At 39.6% G+C, this 14,765-nt stretch overlaps 1 protein-coding gene across 2 annotated transcripts in view; it reads left to right on the forward strand.

Moving 5' to 3' along the window:
- The first annotated feature begins 1,806 nt into the window (after window positions 1-1,806).
- mtor (mechanistic target of rapamycin kinase) overlaps window positions 1,807-14,765 on the forward strand; it is an 84,810-nt gene continuing 71,851 nt past the window's right edge. For both annotated transcript variants that reach the window (XM_079239038.1, XM_079239039.1), the window contains exons 1-15: window positions 1,807-1,940; window positions 2,387-2,525; window positions 2,702-2,810; window positions 2,929-3,161; window positions 6,262-6,462; window positions 6,588-6,722; window positions 6,801-7,076; window positions 8,937-9,045; window positions 9,248-9,431; window positions 9,708-9,836; window positions 9,977-10,221; window positions 12,110-12,319; window positions 12,498-12,703; window positions 13,944-14,066; window positions 14,234-14,317. In XM_079239038.1, the coding sequence (XP_079095164.1) occupies window positions 2,397-2,525; window positions 2,702-2,810; window positions 2,929-3,161; window positions 6,262-6,462; window positions 6,588-6,722; window positions 6,801-7,076; window positions 8,937-9,045; window positions 9,248-9,431; window positions 9,708-9,836; window positions 9,977-10,221; window positions 12,110-12,319; window positions 12,498-12,703; window positions 13,944-14,066; window positions 14,234-14,317 (2,373 nt within the window). In that variant the 5' untranslated portion in view covers window positions 1,807-1,940; window positions 2,387-2,396. The remainder of the gene's footprint in view (window positions 1,941-2,386; window positions 2,526-2,701; window positions 2,811-2,928; window positions 3,162-6,261; window positions 6,463-6,587; window positions 6,723-6,800; window positions 7,077-8,936; window positions 9,046-9,247; window positions 9,432-9,707; window positions 9,837-9,976; window positions 10,222-12,109; window positions 12,320-12,497; window positions 12,704-13,943; window positions 14,067-14,233; window positions 14,318-14,765) is intronic.

The raw sequence follows: 14,765 nt of genomic DNA on the forward strand, positions 1-14,765 counted from the left end.
CAGAGCTTAACATATTTTATTTAAAAGTGACTGTATTCATTAAAATGTTTGTTTGTCCAGTTATCTGTTTGTTTGTGTTCAAGATCACTCAAAAAGTTATGAACAGACTTTCATGAAATATTTTTGGGGTTATTGGAAGTTTGAAAAGGAAGAACTAATTTAATTTGGCGTTGATCAGCATCACTGTTTGGATCCAGGAATTTTCTAAAGGAGTCTTTAATATTGTGCTTGGCGGAGGTTTGTGCTCTCCAGTACTTTTCTAGTTACATTTTGCAAACCTTTCCAATTGTTGTGGCACCTTTCGTTGTTCAGTGTAGAAATATTAAACCTTAAAAAAGTACATTTTCTTTTGAATGGATAGGTGATGTGTGCATTCATTACAGTCTCATAATCACATGAAAATCATATTAAAAAAATCAACCAAGCACAAAAAATTGTTTGGTTGATTATTTCTTTGTTGAAACAATGCTGTAATAAATATTATTCAGTTAAAAAAACAGTTTATGTCTCTTTAAAATGAATTCACGTTCGGAAGGAAAATGGATTCAGACGATAAACAACAGAGTTGTGTATGCTGGTTATACTCATGTGCTTCTGCCAGTACCAAACAGGTAATTGTGCTATTGACTTTTGTCATTAGTCAATAGCAGAATAGTGGCCAGGTGCCTGATTAGCAGCTAGATGTGTACTGGAACTGTAATCTTAGGAGGAACTTTCTGTTAACACATTAGTCAAGATTCTGCCCACAGCAGCTGGATGGTAGGGTCAGAGTGTGATGTTGTGGGGTGGCATTTTGCTTGCTGAAAAAACAAGGCCTGTCATCAAGGGAGGGAATCTCATCCCAGAGATATGGAAACAAGTTTTCTGTAACCAGTAGAAATGCCTTATCTCCACAGTCTGGCACTGAACCCAGTCATCCAAGATGCCAAAACTTACCCCTACAGAGTTATGCTTTTTAGAGACTCCTCTCAGAATTTGGGAGTGGAGAGGATGGAATAGCTTGACAGCAATACTAAACTCAACTTGGAGCATGCTGTTTGTGCCAGAGTGACCAACACAACCACACGTGAAGGAGTGGCCAGGCTGATTTATTTTATGTGCTGGCGAGACCTGTTAGTAAAAGGATATAACTTGTTTATTCAGACTTTCACTGTCCATTCCATTAAAATACACCAAACTAGAGTCAACAGCAGAATAAGCTGGTTGGTACTGACAGAAAAGAGGTGGCAAGTTTTTATGGGTGCAATCCACCAGGGATGTGACCATATGCTTTTGTCCCGATTCGATTCTGAATCTTTGGGTGCCGATTCGATTTAAATTGGTATTCTCAAACTAAAACTAAAACTTTTTTCCCACGTCATTTCTCTTGATTTCAATTAGGAAAAAACAACCCAGTAGCCAGACCATCATCCTGCTGCTATAATGCCCAAGAAGGAAAACAAAAATCTATTTTTGTTAACAAAAAAATCTACTTTAAAATGGTGAAACACCCCCCCCCCCATCTTGGATTTTTCGATTCGATTTTCCCACCCATACAATCACATACTCCACTCTGCTGTTTATTAAGCCATATATTTTCCTTTACAGACATCTAAATGGGAAATAAACAATGTTTTGTAAGAATACAAATAAGAACTGTTACAAACAGAATTCTACCAAACACAAATTTCCTCATTTTTGGCGCTTATTTTAATAGTACTACTTAATATTACTTTAATATTACTACTTAATTCTGATTTAAAGAACGTGCGAGCTGCGCACGTGGCTGCGCAGTCTGCGCAACTGAGCGTTTGTGACGTTTCCTGTGGAGGCTCTTCTGGAGAACGTCCAACTTACCTCAGCTAGCCACCCTAGCACTCTAATAGCCAGGTGTTCGTAAAATGAGAGATATTCTGCATGAATCGAGTATACTTAAGGGTTCGACATATTAATCTAAACACGTAAGTGATTCCAAAATGTTACTTTAATAGCTGTATGCTAAATGATATAGCTCAAGGTTAGCGCTAGCTAACATTAGCTAAACAAAACAAGCATGATTCGTGAGGCGAAGTCGCCCTGACTGACAATGCCTAGATTTGTAAGTTGTTCAGTGTTGATTTAAGAAATTAGTGCAATATTTTAATAGTATTGTCTTTGTTTAGTATTTTCATAATTAACCAGCAATTAGTATGCAATTAGTTTGACTCTGCAGTCAGACAAGTTAGCTAGCTAGCTAGCGAGCGAGCTAGCTATCTAGTTGTAAACATTGAGCTGGGGTGTTGTCATATTCCCAACTCCTCACAAAGATTCTCTTTGTAAATATGCTCGTTTTTACCATACAATTTTCTTATACAAATTCCCATATAATATGTTTGTGTGCGTTGATCTAGTGTTATTGTATCATCAGAGATTAGGCCATGGTGATCATATCAGGAACAGCCACTGTGCTCCAACAGTTTGTCAGTGGGCTGAAGAGCAGAAATGAAGACACAAGAGCAAAGTCTGCCAAAGATCTGCAGCACTATGTGACTACAGAGCTAAGAGAGGTAAAGGCACAAATACACTTACTATAAATGTATTACAAAAGTATTCTAATCAGTAAATGTTGCCTACATGATCTGTAGGACCAGCAGCCACATGTCTTCAGAGTGTAACATGTAAAATAACTATTTTTTCATGATCATTTGTGTTTGCACTATATCATGTTGTTATTCGTCTTCAGTTAAGCCAAGATGAAGCCACTACATTCTACGATGAGCTAAACCACCACATATTTGAGCTGGTATCCAGTTCTGATGTGAATGAGAAGAAAGGAGGCATTCTTGCTATTGGTAAGCTGGACATTTGCTTTTGCCCTCACTGATAATAAATTAAAACTATGCTTTACTGAATGCACTTTGTTTGTGTGAAATATTAACATTTTGTTATGCCTTTTTTTTCCCCATCCAGTGAGTCTAATTGGAGTTGAAGGGGGCAATGCTACCAGGATCAGCCGATTTGCCAACTACCTCCGCAACCTGCTGCCTTCTAGCGACTCAGTGGTCATGGAAATGGCTTCAAAAGCCATGGGGCATCTATCCATGGCTGGAGACACCTTTACTGCTGAGTATGTGGAGTTTGAGGTCAAGAGAGCTCTGGAGTGGCTTGGAGCAGACAGAAATGAAGGCAGACGCCATGCAGCAGTAAGTCAGTGGCCCACAGGCAGGGACTGTGGTGTTTGTTGTTTAAATACCAACACTTTGTGATAGATATGAGGGTAAATAACAGTTTCTTCTAGGATTGCCTCATTCCATTGCATAAGTATTTTTAGTTAAACATTTGCATTCTTGTTAGACAACCACTTACTGGAAAAAAATATTCATTGTTGTTAAGTAATGACTAGTACTGGATTTATTTTGTTTACCTGTGATAGTGTGCATTTTTAGACAAAGGAAGTATTAGTACCTTGCCCACATTTACCCCATATAGCTGAAATATTTCAACAATACACAAAACGTACCAGTTTTTACAGTGTACTTTGGAGATAAGAAAATGTTTCTGGATCATATATTCAGTAACTTTTTTTCATTTAGTTTATCAAGAGCAACGTTTAATTTATGTTGGAGGTGACAAGTTTGTGATAAAGACAAAAAGGCTAGTAATTGAGCTGTAACTACTAAGTGACCTTGATGCGGTGTTTCTCCTGCTTTTCAGACACTTAGTTGGTTTGTTAAAGATGTTAACCTGTTGTGGTCCCATTATTCTGTTTGCACCATTTTTAGATTGCATATGTTCATATAGTGTACTGTACCTATTGATATTACTACATTGTACATGGTTTACGATCTTCAGACTGCATGGGAGATTATATTTCAGCTGTTAACCAGTTATTTAACCCCAACATACACAATTTAATATTGTCTCATGTCTTAAACAACCATGTTGAAAAGCATATCTCATAATTGTGGAAAAGATGTTAGTCTGTTTAAGAAGGGTCAAATCATTGGCATGCTTCAGTTAGAGAAATCATCCAAGGAGATGGCACAAACAACAAAAATTTAATTAAGTACTCCCAAGGCATTAAGGTAGAACTCCGGACCAATAGAAGAAGATCATGTGGTCTGATGAGTCCAGATTTACCCTGATCCAGACTGATGGGATCATCTCGACTTGTAGTGACATAAGTAGAAGTATATAATCCGAGGTTGGTGCAGTTGGTCAGGTCTAAGTTCAGATCATGAATATACTGAATGACTGATTTATTCAATCTTTGGCTTTTTTCCCTGATGGTACAGGCATACTTCAAGATGCCAGTACTCATTGGGCTCATATTGTGAAAGAGTGAGAGATCAGAGTCCAGATCTGAACCCCATGGAGAATCTTTGGGATGTGGTGGAGAAGAGTTTGTGCAGTTGTCGGACTCTCCCATCATAAGTGCAAGATAATGTTGAAAAATTAGAACAACACTTGGTGGAAATAAGTCTTGTGAGATTGTAGAAGCTTATGGAAAGACTGCAACAGTGAATCTGCTGTAATCCAAGCAAGGCAAGTTTATTTGTATAGCTCCTGTCATGTACAAGACAGTTCAAAGTGCTTTACATGACACATGAAAAACATTACAGATGGTGTGCAAAGCACAAAAGACAAAACAAATATTTCATGTCATTTTCTAAACCGCTTAATCCAATTCAGGGTCGCGGGGAAGCTGGAGCCTATCCCAGCTGGCTTTGGGCGACAGGCAGGGTACACCCTGGACAGCTCGCCAGTCCATCGCAGGGCCACACAGAGAGACGAACAACCACTCACGCTCACACTCATTCCTAGGGGCAATTTAGAGTAACCAATTAATCTAACATGCATGTCTTTGGATGGTGGGAGGAAGCCGGAGTACCCGGAGAGAACCCACGCAGACACGGGGAGAACATGCAAACTCCACACAGAAAGGCCACTGACCAAACCCCTCCCCAGCCAAGGATTGAACCAGTGACCTTCTTGCTGTGAGGCCACAGTGCTAACCACTGCAAAATCAAAATAAAATCATATATTAAAATAATGAGAAACAAGATCATTTAAAAGTTGCTGTGCAGATTTCATCCAGAGGTGCATGAGAAAAGAATTGTTTTTAACCTGGATTTAAATGTTTCTACGTTTGGTGAGAGTTTAATCTCCACCGGCAGTTTATTCCACATGTTTGCAGCATAACAGCTAAATGCTGCTTCTCCGTGTTTAGTCTGGACTCTGGTCTGGACTAGTTGACCCGAGTCTTTGGATCTAAGAGCTCTGCTTGGTTTATATTCTCTGAACATATCACAGATGTATTCTGGTCCTAAACCATTCTGGGATTGTAAACAATCATCAGGGTTTTAAAGTCTATCCGGTAAACCAGACTGGAAGCCAGTGTAAAGATTTTAAATCTGGTGTGATGTGTTCAGACCTCTTAGCTTTAGCAGCAGCATCTGGATGAGCTGCTGATGTTTAATGCTCTTTTTAGGAAGTCCTGTTAAAAGACCAGTACAGTAATCCAGTCTACTGGAGATGAATGCATGGATGAGTTTCTCCTGATCTTTCTGAGAAACTAAACTTTTAATTCTGTTGATGTTTATAAAGTAGTTAAACTGGAGACTTTCAGCAGAGATTGTAAAAATGTAAAGGTTAAGCTGAAAAATGAGATAATATACTTGCCAGGCGTGCTTTGACAAAAATGTTTAATAAATCTTCTAATGAAAATCAGGCATTTTACCTCTTTCTAAACAACATTTTCCCTTTAAGAAAAGGTCTAGCATTTAATGCAGAAGCCTAAGGAAACAATCCAATTATGTTTTGCTAATATAGTCCCTGCTGGCAACCAGGAACCAGATTTATCTAGCAGTAGTAATACATGTAAGGTGGTTGTATGTGTATTCAAATCAAGAGTTGAGTGTTTGTACATAGCTCCGTCTGTGGATGCAAGCTGGTGAAAGGTTGATTTAAAAGTAAGACGAATTGACAAAGTGATTGATCCAATATGTTAAATGAGACAAGGTGTCACATATTAGTCATTTTAAAGCAGAATGGTGATAATGTAATAATGATGATAATAAGTACAATACTGATACAGTAAAAAATGGGGTTTGAAGAAAAGGTTTGAAACCAGTTATTGTAAGGTACAGCTGTGAATATGATTTTTATTTCCAGTTGATTTTAAAGCATTTTAAATAAATTCACTGCTGCTCTGTTGTTGAGAATATATAAACTTTCACTTTTTATAAAGGAAAACCTAATGCGAGTTTTGTCTCTCTTTCTTTTTTTTTTTTGCCTCTGCAGGTGTTAGTGTTGAGAGAGCTGGCTGTGAGCGCTCCCACCTTCTTTTTTCAGCAAGTGCAACCCTTCTTTGACAACATCTTTTACGCGGTATGGGATCAAAAGCAAGCTATCCGAGAAGGCGCCGTGTCTGCTCTTCGAGCCTGTCTCATCCTCACCACACAGAGAGAGACCAAAGAAATGCAGAAACCACAGTGGTACAAAGTAAGCCTTCTGATGTACACTGGTGAATCCGATGCTTCTTCACAAGGATCCTCTGTGTATAATGTACTTGCTAAGGGGGGGAAAGTATGTTTTTAGGTGACATAAGTGTTTTCTTTCTGAAATAGCAAACCTTTGAGGAGGCAGAAAAAGGCTTCGATGAGACTCTGGCAAAAGAGAAAGGAATGAATCGTGACGACCGGGTCCACGGTGCTCTTCTGATCCTGAATGAGTTGGTTCGCATTAGCAGCATGGAGGGAGAGGTAAGTTTGGATTTCACTGCGTACCCGTTCCCACATCAGGAAGCTTAACAGTCTTCTCCCCATGTTGCGTCTCTGCAGCGTATGCGGGAGGAGATGGAGGAGATCACGCAGCAGCAGCTGGTCCATGATAAATACTGCAAGGAACTTATGGGGTTTGGAACCAAGCCACGTCATATTACACCGTTTACCAGCTTTCAGTCGGTGCAGCCGCAGCAGTCAAACGCCCTTCTGGGCTTGCTGGGCTACAACACACCTCAAGGCTTCCTCAGCTTTGGAGCCACACCGGTGCCTGCCAAGAACTCTCTGGTGGAGAGTCGATACTGCCGTGAGCTGATGGAGGAGAGATTTGACCAGGTAGATCTCATAGCAGTGATGCTTCTTTTTCAATGAGGAATATGCTCATTGGGCATGTTATCAGGTGCACATTGCTGGCACACCTGCCTTAATTCTTTGGTCCATATTGGCATGATAGCTTCACATAGTTGCTTCATGTCCATGATAGGAATCTCCTGTTCCACTACATCCCAACTGTACTGTACTGGCTTGGGATCTGGTGACTCTGGAGGGTACTGGAGTCCACAGAAGTCTTTGTCATTTAGAAGAAACTAGTTTGAGATGATTTGAGCTTTGTGAAATGGTGCTGGAAGTAGCCAGTAATTGTTCTCAGGTAGGCTGTGGTGTTTAAATGATGCTATGTTGGTGCTAGTGGGCCCAAAGTGCTTCAAGAAAATGTCCCCCAAACCATTACAGCACCAGCACTAGTCTGAAGCGTTGCTGCAAGGCAAGATCAATCTATGCTTTCATGTCGTTTACACCAAATTCTGACCCCACCTGTCCCAATTTCAGCTGCCACTCATCAGACCAGGCGATGTTTTTCCAGTCCTCTGTTGTCTGGTTTTAGCGAGGCTTTTGGAAAAGGAAAGCACAGTTGTCTGTTTACAGCTGACAGGGGGAGGCCTGTTGTGTAGTCTTCTGCTGCTGGGATGGTTCGACGTTAAAATCTTAGTTTCTGAAAACTCGAACAAGCCCTTCTGGCTCCAGCAGCCATGCCGTGTTCAAAGTCACTTAAATCCCTTTTCCATTGTAAAAGAAAATATGTAAATCTGTTACCCAGGGGAGTACACGTGATGAGGAATTGAGATTGTGTCCTTCATGATGTAAGCAAAAGAAAAAAAACAATGGTGATACAGAATACAAAAGTGAGGTATAAGTACTGTTGGAACCTATTTTGGCCGTTTGACATGTTTAGTCTGTAAAATGACGTGGATGTAAGAAGCTATGGCTTCAGCCTGCACCTTTTTTTGTTTACCAGGCTTTTGTAGTTGCTTTGGAGTACATTTGAAATGCCCTAAATAAATAAATAAATAAATAAATAAATTCTGCAACTTAGTTTGAACTTTAGCTGGTTATATTGACCATCTCAACCAGCCTAAATGCATTGAGTTGCTGTCATATGATTGGCTGATTAGCTACTTGTGTTGTGCAACTAAGAGATGTGCCTCATAAACCGGCTGATGAGTGTATATCCTGTTGGATTGTGTGTTGCTGACAACAAAATGTGAGGATCCTAACCCTCCTAACCCTAACCGCCACCCCCCCGCCTCCCCTTCTTTTTTTTTTTTTTTTTTGGAGGAAGAAAGATCTGAGCACAAATGAAAAGATGCAATAGTTTTTCATTTTACTCTAAAAATATATATGTTGTCATAAATTTGTCTTGCATCTATTTATTTATTTACTTTGGTAGTCATGAAAGTGGTCAAACAGATGTTGAATATTAATATAAATTTTAGCGATCATGACTTCAACTTTACCAATGTGATGTTTCTCTCATCTGATTAATTAGATCATTATGGGTTTGTTTTCATCAAAAACATTTAATTTACCAGTTGAAATGATTTTTTTTTTTTTTTTTTTGCCCTCCACTTGGATAATTTGAGGAAGCTGTGAAGCAAATCTATAATTCCGTGACTTTTACATGTAAACCTGATGACAAAGTCTGAATGAAACAAAAATTTTAAGTATTTAATTATTCCTGCTGTTTGTTTTAGAATGGCAGTAAAGCAGCTACAGCTCTGATTTCCCATTTTTTTTTAGAAAAAAACCCTTCACTCCTACGATGCTGCGTAGTGTTGTCAACATAAGACCAGTGTTGTTTTTACTCACCAGACTACATAGTTCACTCCAGTTGTTTTTATGTGTGCTTTGTCTTGCCAGGTGTGTCGCTGGGTGCTGAAATACAGGACAAGTAAAAACCCTCTTATTCAGATGACCATCCTCAACTTGCTCCCACGTTTAGCTGCCTTCCAGCCACACACCTTCACAGGTGGGACTATTTGATGTTCAGCTGAATCCACAGTTCAGCTGAATCAGGTTTTCAGCTCTGTACATGCCATCATCAATGTGACTGTGGGGAAATTGTTCACCATTTTATGAAAATATTCAGTTTTGCTGATTGATTTGAATCATTTGCGTTGTTCTGTAATTCCTGTAAGGGTAACAGTATGTTCTGTGGTTTCACCTTGTAGACCAGTACTTATCTGACACTATGGGATACCTGCTGGGCTGCCTGAAAAAGGAGAAGGAGAGGACGGCCGCTTTCCAGGCTTTGGGTTTATTAGTTGTAGCTGTCAGGGCAGATATTCAACCCTACCTTTCAAAGATCCTTGAGATAATCAAGGCTGCTCTGCCACCCAAAGACTTTGCCCACAAGTCAGTAACTGAGAACATTCTATTGTTTATGTTTTATATATTACTTACAATTATTTTCAGATATTGAAATACTTTATTTTAACTGTTATTAGACATTTTTCTACAGTCTGCATTTTATTAAGTTATCTTAAAATGTTGATATTGTTAAAATGTTTTGTGAGTAAAAGTTCTCTTTTAATCACTTTTTTTTTTTTTTTTTTTTTTTTTTTTTTTTTAAATTGCTAAAAAACAAATCAACTTATATGAGTGTCCCTTCCTGGTCTGTCATGTGTGCAGGAGGCAGAAGACGATGCAGGTGGATGCCACAGTGTTCACCTGTATCAGCATGCTTTCTCGAGCCATGGGTCCCAGCATCCAGCCTGACATCAAAGAGCTGCTGGAGCCAATGCTGGCAGTGGGCCTCAGGTAGGACAAACAGGGCTTTTTTTTTTTTTTTTTTTTTTTTTGTCTCCTCATTTTTATTATGGACCTTTTATACACTAATCCTAAACTTTGGAAAAACATTATCTTTGATATTTCTATAACGTTTGTACGTTTCTCTGTAGCCCTGCACTTACAGCGGTGTTGTATGATCTGAGCCGTCAAATCCCCCAGCTGAAAAAAGACATCCAGGATGGTCTGCTGAAGATGCTGTCGCTGGTGTTGATGCACAAGCCACTTCGACATCCCGGCATGCCCAAAGGCCTCGCCCACCAGCTGGCCTCGCCAAGCCTCACTAACATTCCAGAGGCCAGCGACGTCGGCAGCATCACACTGGCCCTGCGCACTTTGGGAAGCTTTGAGTTTGAAGGTAAGAACCTTCAAAACTGCGTAGAAGTCATGCTATAAAAGTAGCTGTTCCGTGATTTCTGCCTGAATTGGCACCACATGCAGCATTATGGGTGGGGCTAACAGGCATATGCCCAATCATTTGCTTAATAAACCCACCCTAAGAGACTTCAAGTAGATATGCAGTTTAGACACATACTAACCTGCTTGAGAAAACTCTTTATGAGTTAAGCATAGTTACTACCTCACTGGGAAAATCTACCAGAATTAGGGGTTAGGATGGCTGGTGAGCTATATACACAAACTAACAGACTGCCAGCTTAAGCCTGCTGCGAACTCTGCTAGAAAGAAGAACTTTTCTCTTGTTCTCAAAGCCCCAAGAAGAAAATGATGTCATTTGTTCTCATGGTCATGGTTGAAGACAGTTCTGGACCCATTGGGCTGGTTGAGCTTTTTTCTTTAGGGCTCCAAGAAGTATTGTGTGATTGGTCGGGCATTTAAGGTGGGCGTGGTTAACGCAGAAAGGCATGAAGCGGACAGGTGTCGTTTCTGCATTTTTTCTGATGCAAGTTAAACAGATTTGTTTTAATAATACAGCTGATCAAGTTGGTGAGAAAGTACTAAACCTTTTACAACATGAAAGACAGGGACCCAGCTGCGAGCACAGCCCGACCTGCCGCCGACAAAGTTTCTCGTTAAATATGAAATAACCGGCTTCATTACACAGGAAAGCACAGACATCGCCCTCGCAGTGATCCCTGCCTCATTGCAGACAAAGCTTCTTGTGGAGTATGTAACAGTGATGAAGTCAGCTGCCACTCTGCTGAAAGCCACCTGTGATATAAGCCTCCATGATTTGACAAAGTTCAAATGATGCAGGAAAGCTTTTCCATATTAATGCGATGGAGTCAGAGATTTCTGTATTTAGAAGAGAAACTTAACTCCTGTTGATGTGATGAACACATGCAGTGAACAAGTCTTCCATCAGGGATCGTTGTACTAACGGCATCATGTACAGCTGAGCCTGTCTTCTCTGGTGCTGAAAATAAAAACAGGCAGCAGTAGCTCCATGCCTGGCTCACTCTGGCTAATGCGAGAGGGAAAATACAGCCAGCCTTGACTAAAATGTGGACAATATAGGAGGTGAATCTAAAATGTACTTTTCAGATTCATTTTCAGTTTTGGTTTTCTCTCTAAAGACTCCATGTAACTTTCTGACATTAAAACCCCGCGTTCCAGACTTGTTTGACGACACAGTGAGCCATCATGTGCGTTTCTGGAGCTGCTGCCCAGCAGCGTCCTGAGACTGAGAAACCGCTCTATACACATTTTTCATCCAGGACGCTGCGTGACATCACAGCAGAGTTTTGGTTCACGCTAGAAAACACACTGGCTGTTTTGAATTTTCAACGTTACTGATTAGGCAAGAAGAATAAAAGAGAGAAAGGGACAAAACAAGAGTCATCATAAGATTGTCTTTTAGTGGCTGGAGAGAGCGGACAGGTCAGGTGCAAAATGGATGCTGAGTTAGCTGCTGACAGGGGTGCGTAACGGGGAAAATGGCAAAAGTTCAGTACTGTGTCTTTAAAGAATGAGCTGTTCTGACTGATTTTATCAGTGTATGAACAGTACAATGCGTTCCAAATGTTACCAAACACCCCCTCTTCCTCTGCCCACAGTCTTCACAAACCACTGAATGGAAAAATGTTACACATTTCAGTGTCATTTGTGTCTGATTATTACTGCATTACATTTATATCAATATTATTATTGTATGTTTGTTTATTTGTTTTAAATGCATTTATATTATTGTTATTAACTTGCTCAGTTAGAGCCCACCCAAAATTTCTATGGCCCATCCAAAGAGGAAATCCTGTTGCTGCTCTTAACTTGACTGTTTTTGTTTCCAGGACACTCGCTAACCCAGTTTGTGCGCCACTGTGCTGACCACTTCCTTAACAGCGAGCACAAGGAAATCCGGATGGAGGCGGCCCGGACCTGCTCACGCCTCCTTACACCCTCCATTCACCTGATCAGTGGCCATGTTGTCAGCCAGACTGCTGTGCAGGTGGTTGCAGATGTGCTCAGCAAGCTACTGGTTGTTGGCATTACTGATCCAGGTAACACATGAAAGGGATAGGAAGATGGTTGCACTCTGTGGATTGACACATTTCAAGAACCATAATGCACAACTTTACATCTGCAAAGTCCAGATTACAAATTTACATCTAGAATATGTGTAATGCTCGGATGGTCCAAATATTTGATTTGATTTTTCCCGTCATTGTTTCTTCATAGATCCAGATATTCGATACTGTGTGTTGGCATCTCTGGATGAGCGATTCGATGCACATCTCGCTCAGGCTGAGAACTTGCAGGCTCTGTTTGTTGCACTGAATGATGAGGTTTTTGAGATCAGAGAGCTGGCCATCTGCACAATTGGACGCCTCAGCAGCATGAACCCTGCCTTTGTCATGCCGTTCCTTCGCAAGATGTTAATCCAGGTAGGAGAAGCACAACAGATGGCTTGCTTTCAATAATTTACTGTGCTGGAAGGTCTAATGTGTTTTTATCCTGTTGGAGGGAAGTTGTTTAATTGTTCTGCTCAGCCTTTCCATCTACACACCTACATGCCCAGAAACTCTTAAAGCTAGATGGGGAACTTCTGCTCTGCAACTGCTTATAATTTTACTTCAGTTTACACACTACCATGCAATTCTGGATCTACTTTATTAGATTATTGTTTAGATTTCTTAAAAAAAAAAAAAAAAAAAAAAAAAAATTCAAGTGTAACCTAAGCTTTTTTATTAAGTATCTAAGTGTATTTTTACATAATATTTAAGTTCTTTTTAAAAATTTGCTCAGTGTTCCACTATGGGAATCACCGAGGCGTCATGTGCGTTTCATCCCATTTTGAATCACCTCAAAAAACAGGGTTTATGGTAAGTAACCCAACGATACCTAACCCCGATAGTTGGGGCGTCCTCCCCATTATGTGTGCCTGGAAAAAACTGCTAAGTCTAATAAGATGCCTGATCTACAGATTTATTTAAGAATAGATTTAGTTCAGTTCAATTTTTTTCTATCAGTTTACACAAGTATATATTAATCACTTTTTATCAAAGTTAAAAAAGGTTTTTGGATTGTTTTGATCATTTTGTGTACAGCCTAAATGCAGACTCTTTTTCATGACATGCGACTGAATAATCCAGCAAAAAGGATGTAAAAGAAAAATTTTCTAGAGACAGAAGACTTGAGGCTTGCGGTACTAAAGTGTCTCTATAATTGTGTTGATGGGTTAGTTTTATCTTTTTATATTTTTACATGATAAAATAACAACATAAAAAAAACCTTGATATGAACGTAACAGCTGACATCATGAGAAAGTATTTGTTTCATTTGTTAAAATTAACATAACAAAGCACTTACTAAAACTCTTCATTTGGTTAAATTAAAATAAGTGATTAAAATAATAAACATCTGTATAAAAGATTTTCATTTTATTTATTAATTAACATGTTTCACAAAACAGACATAACAACAACAACAACAAGATACTGTTAATATACACATTTTCTGTTATCTGATCTGCCGTTTCCTCTGAATACCTCTAGAGGGAAGCAAAGAACCAAATATCCATGTTGAATACAAAGTGAAAGTTTCTTATTTTTGCACTTTAACACTAAAATGTGCACCATGATGTTTTGGCTTAAAATGACCAGTTAGTGTTTTCTGTTGGTACAGATCCTAACAGAGCTGGAGCACAGTGGTGTTGGAAGGAACAAAGAGCAAAGTGCCCGTATGCTCGGTCACCTTGTCTCCAATGCCCCCCGCCTCATACGGCCATATATGGAACCCATCCTAAAGGTAAAATTCTGCAAGTTTTCTGTTGTGTGTGTGAGTATGCAACTGCTTATGGATCCAATAGAATTACAATAAATTAATCGAGCTAAACCATTTGTAACCTCATTTTATAACCATTAACAGCTATTTTTGAGATAAAAATGGAATTCTGAATTTTTTTTTTTTCGCAGGCTCTCATCTTGAAACTTAAAGACCCAGATCCCAACCCTGGAGTGGTAATTAGTGTCCTTGCAACAATTGGAGAGTTGGCTCAGGTAAGTATATTTGATCATTTGGACCATTTTGAGATTTTACCAGCTTGTATTTTCTGCATATTTTACATCTACAGCTCAATCAAAGTGAGTGAGTCTCAGCAGATTTTATCCCTGGAGGAAGTGATTTGTGCCTGCTGCTGTACCAGATTTAATGCAAACAATCAGAGCATGTCTTGATTTGATGTAGAAAGTGTAGGGTGTTGCTTCCTTCATGGATGTCTACCTTGCTGTGCTTCTGTCTAGTAGGTTATGTGGTTCCAGAGAGGATTGCATAAAGCACAGTTAAATACAGGCAGACAGAATGTGCGAAATGCTCAGGCAGACTGCTTCATTGCAGGAAAAGGCTTTGCTGTTAAGGATCCAGCACACAAAAACAACACTAGAGACTGTAGGGAGTGCTCATACCAGACATCAGCTTCAATGTAAACTAAATTTTGTAAAGTCCTGG

The sequence above is a fragment of the Telmatherina bonti genome (assembly GCF_933228915.1).
Source record: "Telmatherina bonti genome assembly, chromosome: 4".
NCBI classification, from domain to species: domain Eukaryota; kingdom Metazoa; phylum Chordata; class Actinopteri; order Atheriniformes; family Telmatherinidae; genus Telmatherina; species Telmatherina bonti.